We start from the raw sequence: 21,857 nt of genomic DNA, 5'->3' as shown, positions 1-21,857 counted from the left end.
GGGGGGGTTGGCCCATGTGGAGGCAAAGATGCGTGAGGCAAGGTTAAGATGGTTCGGACATGTTAAGAGGAGAAGCATAGATGCCCCTGTCAGGAGATGTGAGAGGTTGGCCTTAGGAGGTGAGAGGAGGGGTAAAGGTAGGTCAAAGAAGTCTTGGGGAAAGGTGATCAGGAGAGACATGGCGCAGCTTGAGCTAACAGAGGACATGACCCTAGATAGAAGGGTGTGGAGGTTGAAGATTAAGGTAGAAGGTTAATAGGCAGCGTGCGTTTCCCTTTGTCTTCTCTAGCTCGATAGTATTAGCGATAATACGTTACCCTTTTTTCCTTAGTTTGCTATATTCGCATGTCTTGTTCCGTTGTTACTTGCCATCGGCAATTCCGTAGTTTGCTAGCAATACTCGGTTCATATTCTCGTTTGCTGCCTTGGAATTCGTTTTCTTAATATGTTATCTTGCTATTACTTGTTATCAGTACCCCTTTCATTTTCTCTGTTGCTATCTTCGATTTAGTTTTCAAATTATTTGTCTTGCCATTACTTGCTATCAGGGCTTCTCTCACCTTCTTTAGCCGAGGGTATATCAGAAACAGTCTCTCTTCCCTTTTAGGGTAGGGGTAAGGCCGCATACATCCTGCCCTCCCCAGACCCCACTTATGGGATTATACTGGTTGTCGTTGTTGTTGTTGTTGATATATATTTGTAATCCTTGCAATACCCAAAACTAAGAGTTATGCAGGGGCGGATTTAGGGAGAAATTATGGGGCACGTGAACCCATGCTCCATGAAGGTTGAATGGTGCACTTGGTCGTAGATTGAGTTGTTTACCAAGAGGAAGATGGATCAATACCCACTTAATACAATTATTTTTTTAATAGTGTACCCATGTACTAGAAATCCTAGACCTAACTTTGAAGTTAGGGTCATATTCTGTAATTACGATTTTATTATATATGTTTTTTTCACTCCGTAGAAAAGTAATTTTACGGCCTAAGAACTTATGACCTTTACCAAAATTATTCTATTTTAAGTTGAATTTCTCTTTATTTTTTTATATATTTTTAATCGCTCTAAGCTAGCGTTTGGCCATAGATTCCAAATTTATTTTGAAAAATCTGATTTGGGTGAAGTCTGGTTTGAAGATGAAAATGTGTTTGGACATACGTTTTCAAAACATATTTTCCAACTTTATTTTGGAAAAACATGTATATAATTCCCAAGTTTTGGGATTTTGGCCCAAAATCAGCTCAATAGCTTATTTTGGGATTTGAGATTTGAGATTTGGAATTTGGCCAAAATATGGGCAAAATTTATGGCCAAACAAGAGTTTTGAAAATAAATCCCAAATTTATTTTGGCAAAACTCATGGCCAAACGGGGCCTAAGAATATTTTTTTTGTTATTTTAATAGTAGCAAAAGTGCTTCTCAAAATTTAGATAGTCGTAAAAAAGCAAGCAGAAAATAAAATTAAAATTAGTAGGCTATGATACAAATCTACTGTAGGCTAGTAGGCGCCACAATTGATTTGTCCCAATTTTCTAGAAATGCCATTAACTCCACCTAATCAAACCGTACATCCAGCATATTTGCTGCTCCCCCTTCTCCTCTTTCATTTTCCAACATATTTACTGACTACTACAGTATTCAAAATCAGGCATTTTGCTCCTTTTTCACCTCTCCCCCTTACTCTAATTCAAGCAATATAATCTCCGTCTACCTTTTCCTCAATCTCAATCCATCCCTCCTAAAAACCCTAAAGATAAAGAATGAAATCCATTTAATTCCCTTTAAAATTCAAATCTTAGCTGAATATCGACATAGTTTTGTGACTTCAAATCAGTTTTAATTAAATCAACAAATTGTCACTTAACAAAGGGGCGGAGGTAGACGGAACCCTAGAAATCGACGAGCGAGGGGGAGGGAGTTAGGGGGGAAATGCCAAGCGTGGCTGTGAAATTATACAGTGTGTTCTTCAAATTCATGTTAAAGCATCGGTTGCAAAACCGAACCAATGCCGGCGGAAGCTCTTACGGTGTCACATCGCGTCCCGATGAGGAATCAATTGCAGCTCCAAATCCTGTTTTCACCGACGGCGTTGCCACCAAGGACCTACATATAGATCCCACCACCTCCGTTTCTATCCGAATCTTCCTACCCGAGACTTGTCTCGGCTCGCCCGATTCCGATTTAAGGGCACAATCTAAATCTAGGGTTAAGCCTTCCACCAGATTACCTGATTCAGGATCTGATCCACGTCGAAACAGCTATGGTGCTGCTACCACTGATAATGTAACCGACACGCATTATAAAAATGGCCATAGTTTCAATCATAGGAGAAATAGCTATGGATGTAATGCGGATGATCTTGCTTTGAAATCTGAAAATGGGGTTTATAGAGGATATTCTCCAGCTAGTAAAAAATGTAGAAAGTTGCCTGTGATGTTACAGTTTCACGGTGGGGGATTTGTGAGTGGGAGTAATGACTCGACATCGAATGATTTCTTCTGTAGAAGAATCGCGAAGCTCTGTGATGTTATTGTAATAGCAGTTGGATACAGGCTAGCACCTGAGGATCGGTACCCAGCAGCGTTTGAGGATGGGTTGAAGGTGCTACATTGGCTGGCGAAGCAGGCTAATTTGGCTGAATGTAGTAAGTCGTTGGGGAACAGACGTGGTGGAGGTGGGGATATGAAGAAATCTGATAGTCACGGGCACATAGCGGATGCCTTTGGAGCATCAATGGCGGAGCCTTGGTTGGCTGCTCATGGAGATCCGTCGAGGTTGGTTTTGGTCTTATTGTCTTATTCAATAGTTGTTGCCTTAGTTTTAGATGTGGATAATTACCTGTGTCAGTAATTGGTTGATCTGTCTTGAAGTGTGGGAGCATCTCATCTAAAAGCTTAAGCTATCAAAGATAACACATTTTGTTATTTAGTGAATTATTTCTTCAACAATCTGAAATGTGGTCACAAGTGTAGTTGTGAAGAATGAAAAGTTAATATAGCAGAATCTGATTTTGAATAGTGGAGTGGGAATCCGTGTTATTAGGTATCCATATTATTAGGTTAGGACGTTGCGATACTATCTGTCCAAAGTAGGTGCAGCGACTAGGAAGGGCCAAACAGTACTTAAAAAAAAAATTACAAATTCTTAATTTTGGGTCTCATGTCTAGTGGGATTTTTACCTGGTAAATTTCTTGCTTTTTCTTATGATGTAATGTGGTTACAAGTTGAATTCCCACATTACAAGTTGAATTCCATAGCTAGACAGGTGCAATGTGTCTTATAAATGGGTCATTTTTCTGGTAGTCCTTAGGGAAATATCAGGAGATACAATGCTAAATAGCTATATCCTTTCCTGGCAGGGAAAACAATTTATTAGAGGGTTTTCCATGTGCTATTTTTTCCTATGATCTTCTGATTGTGTTAGATACGACTGCCAAATTTAGTTTGTAAATAGAAATATTTTTGATGTTGGTTCGGGTTTGTGTCTTTCAGACTTGTTTTGAATGCTTTGTGAACGTTTCTCATTTTGTTGCATAATTTGATGATTTATTTAAAGATGTTGCCTGATTCTGTTATTTCCGAATCTATATCATTGATGAAATAAGCTTATTATGGTCTTATTCTTTGGTCATACCATCTTGAGTCCCAATATAAATGACCTTTATTCTTTCGCTCATCCTAAAATGATAAATTTAGATTGAATTAAGCTAATACTGTATACTTTATTGAATTTGATGTAAAATCTTTTTGTGAAACAACTTATTATCCAATTCGAGATTTAATGAGTGGAGTATCCAGAGCCTTATATAACCCCTCTAGATATAATCCCCTTTAGAATCCTTACACAATCCATGTGGGGAAATTGTATAACTCAACACCTTCTAGCACATGTAACTAGATACTTTGGCTCACAGGTCGACTTGAAAGTAGAGTTTCTAATCTGAGAAATGGTCTTACCAAATGTTGGCTCTATTACTGTGTAATAAAGAATTTGAGCATCCAAATCCAAAGCCCAAAGCAATGGGTGGAGTAGTACAAGACCTTTCTAGATTGTTTTGAAAGCCCTTACGCAACTCATGTGAGACAATTGTATAACTGAACACGTTCCAACTCTATTAATTGAAGGTTAAATATGTTCAATAGGATATCACAATTCACAGGTACTAAAACTAGAATTTGCCAATAATTAAGGGACCAAATTAGCAATGTTCTTTTTACTATTCTTATTACAACTTATTATAGTCTATGTTGTATTGGAGAGTATCGGTTTGACCACTATAGTCTAAAGTAAGACACTGTCTGTGGATGGTATTTCTCGTGCTGCCAAACTTCTAGATTTATCTCTTCATGTTTGCATCCTTGCTATTTAAGGCAGATCTGCCAGCTCTTCCTCCTTTTTCGGTTTCTATTTTTAAATTTTAATAATGACGAGGCTAGTGTCTGTCCTTAACCTGCAAGTGGTCTAGTTAGAGAACCCATTAAGATCAAATGACATAGCACCTTAGAGGGTAATGTAGCATGCCTCATGGGGTATAAATAGAGCAGGAGTCTGCAAGGAGCCAAGAGCTAATTCTCTGGGGTGGGACGAGGCTATAAGTCACATGGTTATTAAGTTCCATGTGTCATGGAATGAGGTGGATACAGCTGGTAGGTTTGTGTTTGCTTGATGAGTTACTTGTGCTGGACGTCTTGACATCCGTAGTTGAATGAAGTTGCTTTCTAATGTTCTGGTTCTCTATAGTTACCCTACACGCCTACATACTACTTTCTTATGCTTTTACCATGACAGGCTAGATCTCCTATGCCTCCTTGTTTCTCTGCGATGTTAGATATAATTAATAACTTCCTTTTTTTAATTTTTTTTTGTTTGTTTTTATGTGTTCGATTAGGTGTGTTCTCCTTGGAGTGAGTTGTGGAGGAAATATAGCTGATTATGTAGCCCGGAAGGCAGTAGAAGCAGGTAAGCTTTTGGATCCAGTGAAGGTGGTGGCACAGGTCTTGATGTATCCTTTTTTCATTGGAAATGTTCCAACTCATTCCGAGATAAAGCTAGCAAATTCCTATTTCTATGACAAGGCTATGTGCATACTTGCCTGGAAATTATTTTTACCTGAAGGAGAGTTTGACTTGGATCACCCTGCTGCTAACCCACTAGTTCCTGGGAGAGGAGGACCTCCATTAAAGCGAATGCCCCCAACTTTAACAATCGTAGCAGAGCATGACTGGATGAGAGATCGGGCTATTGCTTATTCAGAAGAACTCCGGAAAGTAAATGTTGATGCTCCTGTTCTTGAGTACAAGGATGCTGTTCATGAGTTTGCTACTCTTGACATGCTTCTCAAGACCCCTCAGTCTCAGGCTTGTGCTGAGGATATTGCTATCTGGGTTAAGAAGTACATTTCACTTCGAGGTCACGAGTTTTCCTATTGAGTTGGACAGATGGTCTTGTATAGCAGCATCTTTGTGACAAACGTTCCTTGCGGTTTGAGGTTCACCATATATGGCCTTTAAGTTCCATCGCACATTCTTTTTTCCTCGGGATGTTTCTTTTGTAAAATAGATGTCACTTGCCAGAAACTAGGGTTTAGCTGAGTATTGAGCCACGAATTCCTTTTATTTGAGTTAAGCATGTATGTTATCCTTGTAAACATTTTTCTGTTGGAGTGAACAACGGAGATCGATGTTCCCGATGATGTCTTTATCAAATCGCACAAGCGTAACTCCTGGTTTTGAGTTATTTTCAATGTCATTGAATTTGATTTAACATTCCAACCAATTAACAAAAACTAAAGAAGTGAATGTTTGCATTCCTTGGGGAGATAACGCACACTAACTACTCTTCTTTGTGAAAATATTTAAACGTTTTCTTTATTTAATTTTCGAGATGATTAAAATTTAAAAATATGCTATTTCACCAATTTGATATGAGGAAAATAACGACTAATGGACACGGTACCTTTTTTTTTTTCCTTTTCTAAACATTCTTAAGTTAGAAATATAAACATATCCAGTTTAATTAACTACAACAATTAGTCAGGTTATATATATTTAATAAGTGAAAAGTGTCAAAATCAAGAGGGAGAGAGTGTAATTAAGATAACATAAATAATATTACAGGACACAAGACGAAAATGGTAAAACATCACAAAGTAATGATGTGAAATGCTTATGTCTTAAAAATCGCTTGTGTCATCTTTCTTCATTCTTTTTATTGAGTCTACTCCTATTATTATCGGTAATAAGCACGTAAATCTCCAATATGCAAAAGAGCTAAAGTAGTACTAAAAATACCCGTAGTATCTGAAATTACAATCATTAAATTCTTTCCTTTTTAAACCCTTTCCAATTCACTCCACTTTCTTTTCTACGCCCTTTTCATTTTCTTTCTGGGTTTTTAAATCTTTTTCCCTCTCTCTCGATCTGGTTCTTGTTATGGCAAGATCCAATCGGATGAGCTGATTTTCCTGTACATGAAATAAATGGAAGTAAGACTCCAGTAGTTTCTTCCAGTTACAGGGAGACCAGTACACACGCCTTTCCTAAAATTGGATTTTATCCCCTTTTCTCTCAAGGCCTAATAATAGTAGAGTAAATAAAGCAGGCTTTTCTATTACTTTACACTCATTCTGTACCTTGTGTGTTGATTCTTGGTCGCTCGAGATTGGGAAGAGTCCAACGCTGGAAACTGTGGATCTCCAATCAGGTACATCTTAGTACTTCGTATCTTCTTTGCATAGTAGAAAGCTTCAATGCACATATACTGTTTGTAAGTTGTTCTCAAAGACCAAAAACCCCAAGACCCAGTTCAAACCTTTTGCTTTCTTGGGTGAAAGATCTGTGTAATGGAGTAAGTCGATATGTCTTGTACAATTTGAGAATGGACTTAAGTTATGTACAGTGTAATGATTTTTACACCATAGTGTAACTCAACCTGTTATAGTAGGTTATTGTCCATTTATTCTAGCTTACCAATCAATGCTTAACTAGAGTTATCTGTAAATAACTTTTAAGTGACCTGATTGTGTCGATATTTTTTATATCTTTAACACATAGAGCTTAAACTCTTCAAGAATACTAAGTTTTCTGGTCAATGTGCTAATTTATTTGGTGGGATATCGAAGGATCAAAATGAAGTGGATGGGTGGCAGTGTGAGCCAAAGCATGGAAGGTTTTAGGGCGAAATTCAGAGTGGCTGCGGTGGTTCTACTTGCATTATGGATAGGTCTAGCTGGTCTTTATGGCATGATAAAACCCATATCTAATGGTTGTACCATGACATACATGTATCCTACTTACATACCTATACCTACACCGGCAAATGTGTCGTCCACAAAGTACAGATTACATCTGTACCATGAAGGATGGAGAAAGATTGATTTCAACGATCATCTTAAGAAGCTTGCAGGGGTTCCTGTTCTTTTTATCCCTGGGAATGGTGGTAGCTACAAACAGGCAAGTTTCTTATTTATGACCTCAAATGTTTCAAAACAGTATTTCCATCATATGCCTATGTCTGTCTCAAATCTATACCTTGCTTGGACTTTTGGCTAAGATCAAGTGTAGTATCTACTCTTATTAGCTTTTTTTGTGTCAAATCTTCCATCTGGGAATGTTATTAGTGCATTACCAATTCCATTTAGATCGAACGAGGTGTCATATGTGTGCATTTAGTAATGACTCATGAGAGATGAGCAGATACAGAACATAAAATGTTGAAAGCACAGGAAAAGTCTTATATCCTTGGAACTGTTTTCTCATATGCTTCTGGCACTTTGAAAGCATAACACAAGTCAACTTTGATTCATGGATGCTAAAACTATATACTATAAAAAGTAATTCTACTTGTCTTAAAGACAACAAAAGTGATTTTAAAATGTTATATTTGTTTCTCTGCGAGTTGTGACTGCATCAAATTAAACCAGAAAGAACTAGTAATTAATGAAGTCTAAGTACATCTATATTATTATAAAAGCACGAGTGTTAGGAAGCTAAATGTTAAGAGACAAAAATATCCCTGAATTATTGATCGACTTTTTTGTCCTTTATAGTTAATATTTCCTTTATGTAGCAATTTAATAATGGGTATAAATATAATTTTGGATTAAGACTAAGTAACCTTTTTCCGTTGGGACTCAATTCATCCAAAACTATAAAATTTTCGTTCAAAGAAACAACTCCATAATTGGAAAAATTATAATATTTAGAATTATGATAATTACTTATATGAGAAAAGTTGGAAAAATAGAATTCTACGAGCACTAAAAAGACTTGTCATATTGTGCATACGAGTACTGTCCTAATTTTGCCATTTATCACAATCAATTTGTACATGAGTTGACCTGTTGTCCCGAATTATATGTTTCTTATTTGATATAACATATTATTAAAAGTAAATTGTTTTCAAATAGAAAGGGGTCATTCTTTTTGGCATGAGCTAAAAAGGAAATAAATTCACATAAATGGAAACAGGGGAGTATATTTTTCTAGCTATTATTTTGAGAGTGGCTATACAATGTCATCTTCCCTTATTATTATTATTGACTTTTGTATGTTACGTTTTCAAGAGGGATATCAATGTTGACAACAACAGTTATAGTCATAACAAAGCGTACAAAGTATTGTAAGGGAACAAACACAAAAAATATCGTATATAAAAAATCATTAGTTAAGATACGACTACATTTCTTGTTTTCTATATTATAAGTACATATATCATTCACAGGTTCAGACGATGATGTCGAATCATTTTAACTTTAAATATTATGTAAGTGTAATAATATTTGAAGATTATTACATTTTCTTTCACATACGTTCATAAAAATAATATTTTAAGTAAATTTAATTCTTGGTTCCTTAATATATATAAAGAAGTGATTGAGAATCTACGTGAAAAGTATGAATGTCAAAATTTTTAGCGATCAAACATCAACGTGCAACGCACGTTCATAGAAACTAGTGGTATATATATGTGTGAACCAATTGAACATTCTTGTTTCATGTACAAGTAAAAGATTATAATAGTGGAAATTGCTAACAAGTTATGGATCTTCCCTTTCTGTTGGGGGCTGACATCAATCAGTTGATACCAAGGTAAGCACCTAAAATGCTTATAAGCCAAAATTAGGTTGGCGTTTCAGCTTATAATCACTTTTGGTTTGTCCAAGATTCTTATTATTTTATTCCTAATATTGTTTGAATTACCTTTTTTGAAAGAAAACCCCTAACTTGCTCTTCGTTCGTTTCCACCTTTCGTCCTTCTCTCTACTGTTCTTGCTGCGACAACTGCTGATTGATTGACTTATTCTTGAAAATCTGACGTGGAGGTTGCACCTTTGCTTTTTCACTAGAGAGAGAGAGAGAGAGAGAGAGAGAGAGAGAGTGTGTGTGTGTGTGTGTGTGTGGGGGGGGGGGGGGGTCCCTGTGATTGAATATTAACTGCTTGTTATGTGAATGTAGTGGCATCATAAGATGAGTGCAAGACATGTTAATACATTCGTTGTTCTCATTTTATTGGCTTTGCTCCTGATCCTTTTCAAACACTTTTACAGGTGAGATCTGTGGCTGCAGAATCTGATAGGGCTTATCAAGGAGGTCCTCTTGAACGTAGTTTTTACCAAGAAGCCTCTCTAAGTCTCGGAGAGGGAGTAGATTTTGATGTCACCAACACTCCTTTGCCCTATCAATATACATCCATGCTTGACTGGTTTGCCGTGGATCTTGAAGGTGAACATTCTGCAATGGATGGCCGAATTCTTGAAGAACACACAGATTATGTTGTATATGCCATTCACAGGGTATAACTTTTCTTGCTCAAGTAGAATGTCTCTTTGTTGGCATTAATCTGAGGGAATGTGTTGACAATCTTTATTGCATGATTCCATAGTTTATCCAATGTAACACAGAGATGAATACATGATGCTTTCCCGGAAAAGGGAGAAGATAGATATTAAAGGTTGAATGTAAATACCAATTTGCTTAAGTTAATATGATTCACCTTTTCCTTTTTGTGTGTTTTACTATGGTTTTCTTTCTGTAGGAAATAGACTGGATTATTTGATACTATGACAGTGACAAGCTTAAAGAACTTTTTAAAGGATATCTGCAAGTCTGTAGGTTCTGATAGATTGACGATGCATGGTTAGATTTCCCATAGAACGAGAGAACTAGATCTACGTGCTTATTCTTGTCTTCTGGTTGCTTATCAACAGTAACACTAACCAGTAAGCATGGATGATGATACTTGCATTTGCTAATAAGCAAGTCTGGAGAATAAGGACATAACTTACTGGGAATACATTAATGAAAAAAAAAATATGCCGTCCTTTCAGATTGGAAGTGCTGAGACAGTTTTCTTAGAGTTGCAAGTCTATAAGTTATTATTCAAGTGCTTCCATTGCGAAAGAGAAACCATTATTTTTGCGGGTCTGTATAACTATTTAGCAGGGAAAAAGAAAGAAAAAGAACTAATATAAGAATCTAGAAATGCCGTCTAGAATTTCACGAATCCTTGCTAAGGTAAAGCTGCATAAAGCATCAAAAGTGAAAATTGAGGAATATATCAATATGATAATACCTATGAAGTTTATACTTTTCCTATCCTCATTGGAACAATGCCTAGATGATAAGCAAAGACAGATTACTTAGCTCATATGACCAGACAGATCCAATGTTAAATGTATATGTTTACAACTTTAATGCCTCGGACAATGGAAACCCCAGTAATAGCATATAGCTCAAACTTGATACTGATAAACATGCTTGGAAGTGTGTCCAGATGGAAGTTATTTTTGGAAAATATTTTGTGTCAGGTTACTTGACTTGGTTTTATCATCATTTACTAATTCCTTTGCCAGTAATGTATTTTAATCTAGTCTTGGACTGTTTGACACCTCTGGTACTCTAGTATTAAGCAGGGGCTTCCGTTACGCATACACGACCGGTAGGTGAGGCAAGAGATCAAAAAAGAATTTTAAGTGATGGGAGCTTTATTTGAGTTTGTTACTTAATAATTGAAGTTTTAGAACTTCCTCATTTGAATTGATTTTGCCATATTTTGGAAAGCGTTCGTCATTTTCTACCCTTTTCGGTGCATTCTACTAGTCTAGATCTTTTATATGCATGGTTATTGTAATTTGATAAATTCATTTCCTGGTGAAGATTGAAGACTTACAGTTCTACGTTTTATATTCCTCTCTACTTCCTTCCTGCTCCTCTTTTGCTCTCTGTCCGCCTTTATCGCCTTGAATTTTTCATGTCTGTGTTTCTATTTACATCTTCTTGCTTTTAGATTTTGGATCACTATAAAGAGTCCCACGATGCACGAGTTAAGGAAGGTGCTGCTGCGTCTAGGAGTCCTCCGAGAAGTGTAATATTGGTTGGCCATTCCATGGGTGGTTTTGTTGCTAGAGCTGCGATTGTCCACCCACATTTGAGGAAATTTGCTGTTGAAACTGTTCTGACACTTTCTTCTCCGCACCAGTAAATTGCTCTACTCTTGGAAGGCTATTATATGGTTACACTTCTATGCTATAAATGACTAATTCTTGTTTGTGCCTTATCCAGGTCGCCTCCTCTGGCTTTGCAGCCATCACTTGGTCAGTATTATGCACGTGTAAATTACGCATGGAGGAAAGGATACGAGGTCCAAACTTCTCGATCAGGACATTATCTGTCTGATCCAGCACTCTCTCATGTTGTTGTCGTCTCAGTTTCTGGTGGTTATCATGATTACCAGGTACTTCTTCTATTTGATTTTTTACGTTTCAAGTACATGAAGGTGAAAATCTGAATTATAATTGGCAAATAAAAATGTAAGGCTTACAACGTGTATAGTTTCATTTCCCTTCTTTCCGTTCAATGCAATTCCAGTAGGAAACCGCAGTTATTAATCTTCAATCAAATATCTTTGAAGTGAATGGTTGTTGGTTACTTTTAGAGGAAACTGACTAAACATAAAATTCTTTTTGATTGGTAAACAAAATCTTTTTATGTTCAGGGGTTTAACTTAGTAACTGCCATGCTATTGCTGTTGAATGCGCTGCTCTATTAGCTTGTAAAGAGAAGTAGCTCTAGAACTTATTCTCCATCTTGGACTAATGTTAACTTATAGTAGAGTCTTATTCTTTCTAATGGTTCTACGTTTGCTAACTTTCACTTTTGACTTATCCTTAACCTTTGTCTCCATATGACGATTAAAGCATACTTTATTTAAACGGGCAGACCCTTATATAATGATTTAAGTATACTTTATTTCGATGAGCCAGATAGTATCTCCAGCTGATATTTGTGTATTTTGGTCTTTGGATGTTGTACTTTCTCTTGCCCCACCTACCCCTTATGTGAGCTAACAGTTACGTATTGCTTGACTAAATATTTACCATTAGCTTCAATAACTTTTCAATTTTAGGTCCGGTCAAAATTACAATCACTTGATGGTATTGTGCCTCCTACCCATGGCTTTATGATTAGTAGCACGGGCATGAAAAATGCGTGGTTATCAATGGAACACCAGGTTATTTTGTGGTGTAATCAGCTCGTGGTCCAAGTAAGTGAAATTTTTCCCAAGAGTCCCCAATTAAGTTTGTAATAGAATAGCTTTGAATTTCAACATCATCTTTTTCAGGTATCACATACTCTTCTTAGTCTGATAGACCAGGAGACTGGTCAGCCTATATCTGATGTTCGGACGAGACTGGCAATCTTCACAAAAATGCTTCAAAGTGGAATACCTCCAAATTTTAATTGGTTAAAGCAACCGCAGCTGCCCCATATACCAATCGAAAATGGAGAAGCTGAATCTGGTATTCTCAGACCAACTCTCTATATCTACTTCATTCAGAGGCAGAGATCCTTATATAGTGTTAAAATATATAAAGATGCATTTACATGCTTACACATGTTCTTGTATCTGGACAACAATTTGGTGTTCTAAAAGGTGGATTGTGGTGCAGGATCTCAGGCGCACAGCATGTATGCTTGCCCCCTTAGCATTCATTGGAGTGATGATGCGCTTGAAAGAGATTTATACATCGAGACAACCACTGTTACAGTTTTAGCAATGGACGGGAGGAGGCGGTGGTTGGACATTGAGAAGTTGGTCAGCTTCCTTTTATCATTTATAAAAAGTTCACGTTGTTCATATCTTCCATAGGGTGCTTGCTTACGTTGTGTTTCCTTTCTTCAAGACAAATGCTTGCACTCTTCTGGGAAAAGGTCATACGTAATTATTATTTGAGGGACTCCTTAACTTGCTTTGATAGTTCGGATGCAGCAACCTAGAATGTGTAGCATAAAATTTGATGCTTCTTGTCCAGTTTATAACATATCTTACTTGCATACTCAGGGATCTAATGGCAAAAACCACTTTGTTTTTGTCACAAATCTTTCTCCATGTTCCGGTGTACGACTGCACCTTTGGCCCGAGAAAGGAACTTCAGTTTCCACGTTACCGACTAATAAACGGGTTTTAGAAGTTACATCAAAGATGGTGCAAATTCCATCTGGACCAGCTCCAAGGCAGGTACTTGGTTATGTACACTGTCTTCCAAATGCTCTGTGATGTTATTATGAGCTAGTTTGATTGAAATTTTTCCTAAAGGGTGGTGTCTTTGCAATAGGTTGAACCAGGTACTCAGACTGAGCAGGCACCTCCTTCTGCTGTATTTTGGCTGCATCCAAAGGATATGCATGGCTTCAGATTTCTGACCATCTCAGTGGCATCTCGCCTGGTACTTGTTCACAGGGTTTCAGATATGCTTAAGATTCTGTTTAGTCATTAGACGTGCTATCTTGGGAAATCTTTGTAGGAGTTCGTATCTGTTAGAAGTTATTTCCCGTCACATCTTTATAATGTGAGATAGGACTTTAGTTTCTGTACTTTACCAATAAAAGTGAAAGGAACTTCACTTTCTAGCGCCATGTTATGCAGCCTAAGATTTCAGTTCCCAATGTCCTCTCTAGAAATGCTTTATACATTTAACTTAGTCTTTCCTTTCCAGAAGTGTCTTATTCAGCATTACCACATTCATAATCCAGTTTATCCACTGTATACAGCATGGAATTCTCTCCTTACACCAAAAAATACTAATGAAACAAGGAAGATCTTTAATGTTTTCTACTTGTTCTCAGTATTTTAAGACGAATTTCTATTTCGTTCATTCCATATGCTAAAGAGACACAATGGTAATGTATACCAGTTGCCTTTTTTTTCACTTCCAATCTCTGCATTCTCCACCTCATGGTTGGTTCCTTCACTGTTCTTGATAGCACACATGAGAAAACAAGGGCCTAGATCTGTGAAGCCAACTTGCAATACAATAAGAGATGATTAGTATTCTCTAAATCTTTGCGCATGCAACACCAACTAACAGATATCCTCCTTCTCTTTCTTAAATTATCTTCCTTTGGAGAGCATTCCGCACTGCACACAAAGCGAAAAAGCTACTTCTAGAGGCTTGTTGTGCCAAACCTTTTTCAGACCTCCCTCTTTTCTTCCCTTCGTGATAACTGCTCCATGTAGTAGGTTTTTACTATTAAAAAATCGGCAAATAAATAGTATCTTCTTAAGATGCAGGTTCTGTCGTCGACGAGTGAGCTTATGCATGTTTTCAGGTTGCCTTACCACTTACATGAGAGGCGTTTATTGAAAACCATAAAGTATTTTATTATATGGTGGAGTGCATCTGTAAAAACAAAATTGATGCGTGAGAGAATCAATGGTGTTGAAGTTCATGCCTTTCCTTCTTCCTGTTTGTTGTTTAGCCCCTGGAACTGATTTCTGAGAAATACAAGGAGCTTCGGATCTCTGTTGTTTCGGGTTTTTAAACCAGTCTTCAAGTTTTCGATGCTAGTTACATCACTTGTAAAGGTAAAAAGAAACTAGAAGGTTCTGTTGCAAATACAGAGTTCAAATTGTCAATAACCATATTAAACAATCTTTTTGGTGTATTATCTTCTGTGGCAGGTTTGACGAAGCATTAACTTTCGGAACTGTATAGCTTCACCCTTTAAGTTAGTTGTTTGAATGATTGCTTTTTTTAACTGGGGATACTCAGTGAAATAGTTGCTCGTACTTCCATTTTTAATCACTTTTCTGAATAAAATATTTTCTGTACAAATGCATTGGTTATTGCGGTCATGAGTCACTGCTTGTCTTCTTCCTTTTATGGTATAGTTGCCGACAGATCCTTTTTGCAGTAATTTATATATATTCATGAGCTTTTGCAGTGCAATGTGCAAATTTGGTCTTGGAATAAAAATTTCAGATGGAAAGTTCTGTTTCTCTTTCTGCTGACTGTTAATTGTGCTTAGCTCCTGGGTTGCTAATTTGACTGATTAGTTCGAGCAACAATATCATGATGATTTTATGATTTTCAGGCTGTTTCAGGAAGGCCTCCACCGGCCACTTCCATGGGAGTTGGGCAATTTTTCAATCCAGAGGATGGGGACGCAATCTTATCTTCTCAGTCCTTGATTCAGGCTATGTATTTTTCAAAGGTTTGTATGGGTGCATCTTACTTACTGAAAAGGGTCAAGGAAAGTTTGAATTATATTTACCTTTGAATACATTAATTTTTTGGGTTCAAAATTTGCAGGAGATGATGTTGAAGGAGGATCACCCTCTTGCACTTAATCTGTCTTTCTCTGTTAGCTTGGGCCTCATGCCTGTGACGTTGTCTGTCAAAACAACTGGTTGTGGAATAAGAAAGTCAGAGTTCACTTCTGATGAATCTGGAGAGATGGAAATTGACAGTAAGATTTTCTTCCTTTTAGCAAAACGCATCTTGTACTGTTTCTTTTGATCAGTAAAGCATTTTGTACTCTTTTACTCGGTGTTCTGTTACTTCCCAGTCTTCCACCAGTCCCTCCTAATTCCTGTAATCATTGGTGGAATTGATGTTTGAGGAATTTTTAGGAGGAAATTTTATGTTTGAGTTCCACACCTTTTGCTAAGTAAACGCAATACCAATGTAAGAAGGTTTATGTTTTCTCACCTCACTTTAACTGCTATTCATTCTTCCCCATTTAAGAGTGTTAGATAGTTATGTGTAAATAGTCCTAGTCCTACATGTAGTAGGAGTAGAATATGTCCTAGTCCCATATGTAGTAGGAGTAGAATATGTATTATATATAGGGCTCATTGTATCATTGTTAGAAAAATAGATTTTTCTTCCGTGCATCTCACAAAGAGATCTTTGAATAGAAATTGTTGTATAATAGCAATAACTGGTAGATCACATGTATCCGGCACACTATCAACTTGCCACCTTCATATATAATTGCAGACGAAGTAACCAAGTCAAAAGTATTCCCTTTAGTTTATTCAGCTGAGTTTTAATCTAACCCAATGAGTTATAGAAGATTTAACGTCTCAGTTTCTGTTATTTATTTGTGCTGCTAATGTAACTTATTCTTTTGGATGTAGGGCTGTGTAAACTTCGCTGTTTCCCTCCTGTAGCGCTTGCTTGGGATGTCACATCGGGTCTCCATGTTTTTCCTAATCTATTCTCAGAAACTATTCTTGTGGATTCCTCTCCAGCACTCTGGAGTTCCAGCCTAGGTTCAGAAAAGACCAACGTTTTGTTGCTGGTATTGTAACAAACCCGTTAGTTTCTTGTTCCCTCAGAAAGTTGATATAGACTGCTGCTCTGTTCTTAGCTCTTTCATGACTTTATTTCAATATGTTTCCATCTTATGTACAGATTGATCCACATTGTTCGTACAAAACAAGTATTGGTGTTAATGTCACTGCTGCAGCTAAAAGATTTTTGCTTCTATATTTCTCAGAGGTGAATGCAAATTTAATCCCATCTCATTGGGTCTGGAGGTTTTTTATACCATGCAGCCACAGACTTTGCTTTTCATGCGTATAATTCTTGCATTTCATTGGCGACTTTGCTTTAATACCATTTGAGGATACTGATGGTGGCACAGAATCTCCCATTTGATTGTCACGCCCAACAATTTGAATATTTCATGTTTAAGAGAATCTTCTATGTTCCATTCAGTTAAGCTACATTCTACCGTTTTACCTCAGAAGACTAGTCCTCAATAGTCCTCCTTCCTTGCTGTTTGAGCTATTTATAATTCTTTATCTGTCTGGATTTAAGTTAAAACCTTCTTCGGCACTTACAAGTGAAACTGATCTGTATAACTTTTCACAAGTTTCAAGGTTTCAGATTTAGGCTGTGGCATGACCTTCCTCTATCAAACTAAAATTTAGCCGCAGACATCCAGTGATAAATTTCATATATACTCCACTGCAAATCATTCTTGTGGCTAACTCTCAGCACAATTAAAACGCCGAAGGTATAATATACTTTGAATTACTCATTTACATACATAATGCCAAACTTGGAAAAGGAAACCGTAAAGCTTCATGGATTTAGGATGCCTTTGATTTCTCATTCAATAGTGGTTTGTTTCCCAAACTCTTAAGCACTTTGTTACATAATTCATTTTTGAAGAATAGTCAAGCATGTAGCGCAAACTTATTTGCATTGAGTAAATGGAGTACAAATCATATATTCCTTTTCTTCATATAAATATGATTCTATGATCATCTGAAGTCTGGCCCATGCATGTTTCCTGACTGATATATCAAAATATTATCAGTGGTTCAGTTACTCCGTGCCCCTTCTTTTGTAGTGTGAATCAGGTTTATTTGTTTGCTGGATGTAGTTCTTACAATTGGTGTTGATCTTTTCAGCATGGTCCTCTGTCTAGTTATTGCTTCTTTCTGCATTTTCTGATTATTGGGCTCATTGTTATTTGCTGTCATGGGCCTGTGCAGATTACTGGTTTCGCAATTGCTGTTGTCCTTTTTGCTTTAATGCGGCAAGCACGGCAATGGGAGCTCGACCAGCCTATACCTTCACTCATTTCAGCTGTGGAATCAAATTTGAGGATGCCATTGCCCTTTCTCTGTTTGGCTCTGCTACCTATCTTATTTGCTCTAGTACTTTCCTCCCTCATTTCTCTACCCCTTCCTCCAGCCATAAGCTTCATCATTGTCTCAACAATCTGTTACTTCTGTGCAAATGGAGTAGTGGTTGTGGTGATATCAGCCTCCCAATTGTTATTCTACGTTAGTGCATCTTTACATGTATTCATCAAGAAACGGTTAGCTCCTCTCTTTAATATATATACCGCATTTATGTTATTAAAGACTTCATATAAATGGTTACCTAACATTTCAAGAAACGGTTAGTTCTGCATGTGATGAAAGTGCCCCGTAAAGGGAAGAAGAGAAATAGGTCTTCACGTGAGAGGTGTTTTGCGGACCTAAATAAATAAGTAAAAGTGACTACTCTCTAACGGTTTAAGCTTTTTCATTAAGGTAGTCACATAATTCAACAGAAACCTTTATGACTGTAAGAAATTCATTACCAGCTGAGCTAACGGCAATATAATGTTTTGCAGGTCGCAAACTCGGGGACATAATTTCTCTTTTCTATTTGTCCCTTGGTTTCTTAATCTTTCCACTCCCTTCCTATCATCCAAGGTAAGTTTAGTTGCTACTTGCAAAAGCATAAGTTTGTACAAGGCTGGCTTTGTACTTATATTTCGGAAATGAAATTGAATGTATTCTGCATCCCTTGTCCTCTAATCTTAGTGGTTGTCGAAATTCCAATATTTAATAAAATTTTTGGCATTGTGCTTGTTTTCTTAATATAAGTTTTCACTATTGAAACAGGTTGTCAGGATCATAAGATTCAATCCATTATTTGTTATGACACTGCTCTCTTTGACCCTAATGTGCTTCGCTCATCCAGCATTGGGTCTTCTTTTGTTGCTCCTTTCTCATGTTGTGTGCTGCCACAATGCTCTGTCGAGGTACAGTGCGAACTATATCACCCTTTCTCCACTTTTCTGTGGTCGTCTTATACTGTATTAATTTGGCTGGATTCTCCAGAAATTAAAATTCTGTTCTGTTGGAGCTGTAGAACTAGGGACCATTTCTCGACTATTGATATCATGGCCCTGTCCAGCCGAAAGCTTTTCTCCATATCCAATATTGTGTGCTGACTCCTAACTGAATTCTGACCTATTCAGAACTTTTGAATAGATAAAACATTTGACCACAAGTCATTGAACAAAATAAATAACAAATTGAAAAGAAAATACTTCTTCCTTTTCATGGGAAAGCGTTGTGGTGAGAAGTGACTTTATTAGAGCCAAAAGCGTAAACGTCCCCCTACTATATAAGAATTTTGCCCATCAAAATTGATAGTGGGAGCAAATGTGGTGAGGAAATTGTCCAAAGCTGAAGGCAACCAGACAAAAAGCCATGAAGTCTGCTAGTTGGTTGGGTAAAAAGATGACAAAGTGAAAAAAGAAAAAGTCAATTACTTTGACCTCTTAAGTTTAGCAAAACTTAAAAGACACCTCCCTTCTAGTTTTAGAATTATCATAGACCCTCCCGTTATTAATGATAGAAGTTTGTTGCATTCATTTCTGACGTACTTTTACCAAAATGGCCCTATTGTATAATGAATCTTTTAGCAACTTTAGCTAATTGGTATAATACAACAAAACCAATGCCTCAGGAAAGTTCTTGTAAGGGAAGGCCTGTGTAATAATTTAACCGAAAAAGAGGGTGGTGTGGGGAAGGTGAAATACAAAAGTAGAGTGGAGGTTTAAGATATTTCACAAACTAAAGGTAGGTACAATAAGTTCCACTAGACCAGAGGGGTGATCTAATCAATTCACCCAGGAAAGAAAAGTATAAGGAAAGAAATTAATTTGGAATAATGAGATGTATGTTGAAAAAGAAATCAAAAACCATAAATTATATGTTTGTAGTGCATTTTCCAAGTACATTTATCTTCATAAATGAAAGATGCAGCATTACTCATCAATTTTCATAATTGCTCTACGTTTACTTGTTGCCTGCTAATATTTTTGATATTTTGTTATGACTAAGGTAGTCTAAAACCAATTCTTCTTGTCTGTAAACAGTTTTTTGATGGCTTCATTTCGCAGCCATACCCAGACTAAGGAGTTTATAGAATCTGGGAAAGGAAGTCAGAGTGGATCTGAGCAATTCATACCCCGATATGATGGTGAAATCAACAAGCATTTCACTCAGGAGAATAATTCCAATAGTCTGGACTCAGTAAAAAGTTATGGTGAAACGCAACTAGAGATCTTCAACCATCGGCATGGCTTGCTTGTATTACACTTTCTTGCGACACTTATGTTTGTCCCTTCACTTATAGCATGGCTCCAGGTAATTTTTTTTTCTTTCTTTAGGAGCAAGAGGTTTTTGCTACCTTACATACAACTTTTTTTGTCATTGTCGAACCTCATTTCTTATCTCTATGGCTCAAAACTGTTGGTTTCTTGAAATAATTGGAAGTACCATAACATTATTTTTTGGTGTATGCGTGCACACAGAGAATGGGAAACAGTCAGAGCTTGCCATGGTTTGTGGATTCTGTACTTTGCATCGGTGTTTTGCTGCACGGTATGTGTGATTCGAAGCCCGAGTTCAACTTCTTCTTGTTTCCTTTGCCGGGCATCCGAGGATGGGAGATAAACCTGAGCTTTGCCTATCTTCTCGCTGGATACTTTTCTTTTATTTCTGGCTTAGCCTTGGCTCCTTACAGAGCATTTTATCCCATGGCTGCCATTGGGTTTATTTCATGTGCTTTTAGGATCATAGAGAAGAGAAGTAGGGAAAAGGGGGAAATGCACCATCGCCATAGAAAACACTCTCATAAACACTGAAAAAATATTCTCATGTAAGCAATGATATTTCAAACAGAATACATTGTTGTACAATATTGCCACGTGCAGGATGTTCAGTGAGATTGTACTAATTGAACATGGCTTTGGTGCCACAATTTTGAGGATTTCTTTTATCACTTGCTGAATGTGTAATATGCCACAATTTTGAGGATTTCTTCATCAGGTTGTGGTGATAGTTTGGTATGGCTGTTATGCAGTTTAATCATCATATCTATTGAAGATATCTAACGGATTACTTTAAAAAGTTTTTTAAAATATAAGTTATAGATGAGACGTTCATATAATTCAATACGATGTCAAAACGAATGGACTTTTGGTTCGAGTCTCACTGTTATCGAAATTTATTCACTTTTCATGTAAAGATAATTCTTAACGAAAATAGTGTTCAAAATCCGGAAAATATTCCAGCATAATATATTGGAGTTCGAATTTTTTTACATGTGAACTTCCAGCATAATATATTGAAGTTCCAACATAATATATACTAGGTTTCTAGTATAATATACTGTAAATTCATTCAAGGTGCTTCAATCTCCGGTATATTATGCTGGAACATTCCGTGTTGTAGCAAGTGGCTATTTTTAAATAACTTTACAAACGCGGGCTATTATCAGTCTGAAAACTGGCTAGCCCGTTTTATTTTCACTATAATATGTTATGAGACTTTTTCCTTCCTATACCATATATGAAACCTTATTACAAAAAATGTGCATAGTTTCATATTTGCCCGCCATGTTCACAGTTTTTCTACAATTATTATACCATTCATTAAATACTAATTATTAGGAGCTGATTCCTTCCTAATTAGGCGCGCTACAAATCAGGAACAGAATATTCTAATTGATTTAGCAACCTTCAGATCAAATTTGAAACGCAAATCCTATATCTTCAATTTAAAATCAAATAACATAGACTCTATTCTGCAAAAACTCTGTTCTTCGATATTTTTCCTTAAGCCACAAATAAAAAAAAGACAAAATCGTCAACAAATTCGAATCAAATTGTAGAAATCAGTTCTGCAAAAGCTCAGTTCGTTGACATTCTCTCTACATCTCTCTCTATTTCTCAATCGCAAATTTCAGTAATACAATGCAAATGAAAAG

General features: G+C 36.8%; 2 protein-coding genes across 3 annotated transcripts; both read left to right on the top strand.

Annotated features, from left to right (window-relative positions):
- Positions 1,536-5,740, top strand: LOC109207162 (probable carboxylesterase 16). The gene is made up of 2 exons (XM_019370045.1): positions 1,536-2,777; positions 4,893-5,740. Exons 1-2 carry the CDS (start codon positions 1,933-1,935, stop codon positions 5,431-5,433), a joined length of 1,386 nt encoding a protein of 461 aa, XP_019225590.1. The 5' UTR covers positions 1,536-1,932; the 3' UTR covers positions 5,434-5,740.
- Positions 6,209-20,913, top strand: LOC109207147. Of its 2 annotated transcripts, none has more exons than XM_019370039.1 (19): positions 6,209-6,706; positions 7,125-7,455; positions 9,552-9,797; positions 11,291-11,481; positions 11,566-11,737; positions 12,410-12,547; positions 12,626-12,803; positions 12,954-13,099; positions 13,346-13,522; positions 13,620-13,730; positions 15,379-15,498; positions 15,597-15,753; positions 16,427-16,590; positions 16,704-16,790; positions 17,795-18,123; positions 18,424-18,505; positions 18,698-18,837; positions 19,987-20,233; positions 20,401-20,913. In XM_019370039.1, exons 2-19 carry the CDS (start codon positions 7,132-7,134, stop codon positions 20,731-20,733), a joined length of 3,342 nt encoding a protein of 1,113 aa, XP_019225584.1. In that variant the 5' UTR covers positions 6,209-6,706; positions 7,125-7,131; the 3' UTR covers positions 20,734-20,913. The 2 variants fall into 2 exon arrangements, with proteins under 2 accessions (XP_019225584.1, XP_019225576.1); XM_019370031.1 differs by having other exon boundaries at positions 19,963-20,233.

Source organism: Nicotiana attenuata, chromosome 2 (assembly GCF_001879085.1).
Source record: "Nicotiana attenuata strain UT chromosome 2, NIATTr2, whole genome shotgun sequence".
NCBI lineage: Eukaryota > Viridiplantae > Streptophyta > Magnoliopsida > Solanales > Solanaceae > Nicotiana > Nicotiana attenuata.
Note: the sequence above shows the minus strand (reverse complement) of the source record. Positions and strands in the feature narration are given on the sequence as shown.

Bases quoted from the DNA above. Each gene is read 5' to 3' on its own strand.
- LOC109207162 (XM_019370045.1), top strand. From the start codon at position 1,933: ATGCCAAGCGTGGCTGTGAAATTATACAGTGTGTTCTTCAAATTCATG. The intron at 2,778-4,892 runs GTTGGTTTTGGT...GTGTTCGATTAG, and splicing joins GCTCATGGAGATCCGTCGAG to GTGTGTTCTCCTTGGAGTGA.
- LOC109207147 (XM_019370031.1), top strand. From the start codon at position 7,132: ATGAAGTGGATGGGTGGCAGTGTGAGCCAAAGCATGGAAGGTTTTAGG. The intron at 13,100-13,345 runs GTCAGCTTCCTT...TTGCATACTCAG, and splicing joins GGTTGGACATTGAGAAGTTG to GGATCTAATGGCAAAAACCA. The intron at 15,754-16,426 runs GTAAGATTTTCT...TTTTGGATGTAG, and splicing joins TGGAGAGATGGAAATTGACA to GGCTGTGTAAACTTCGCTGT.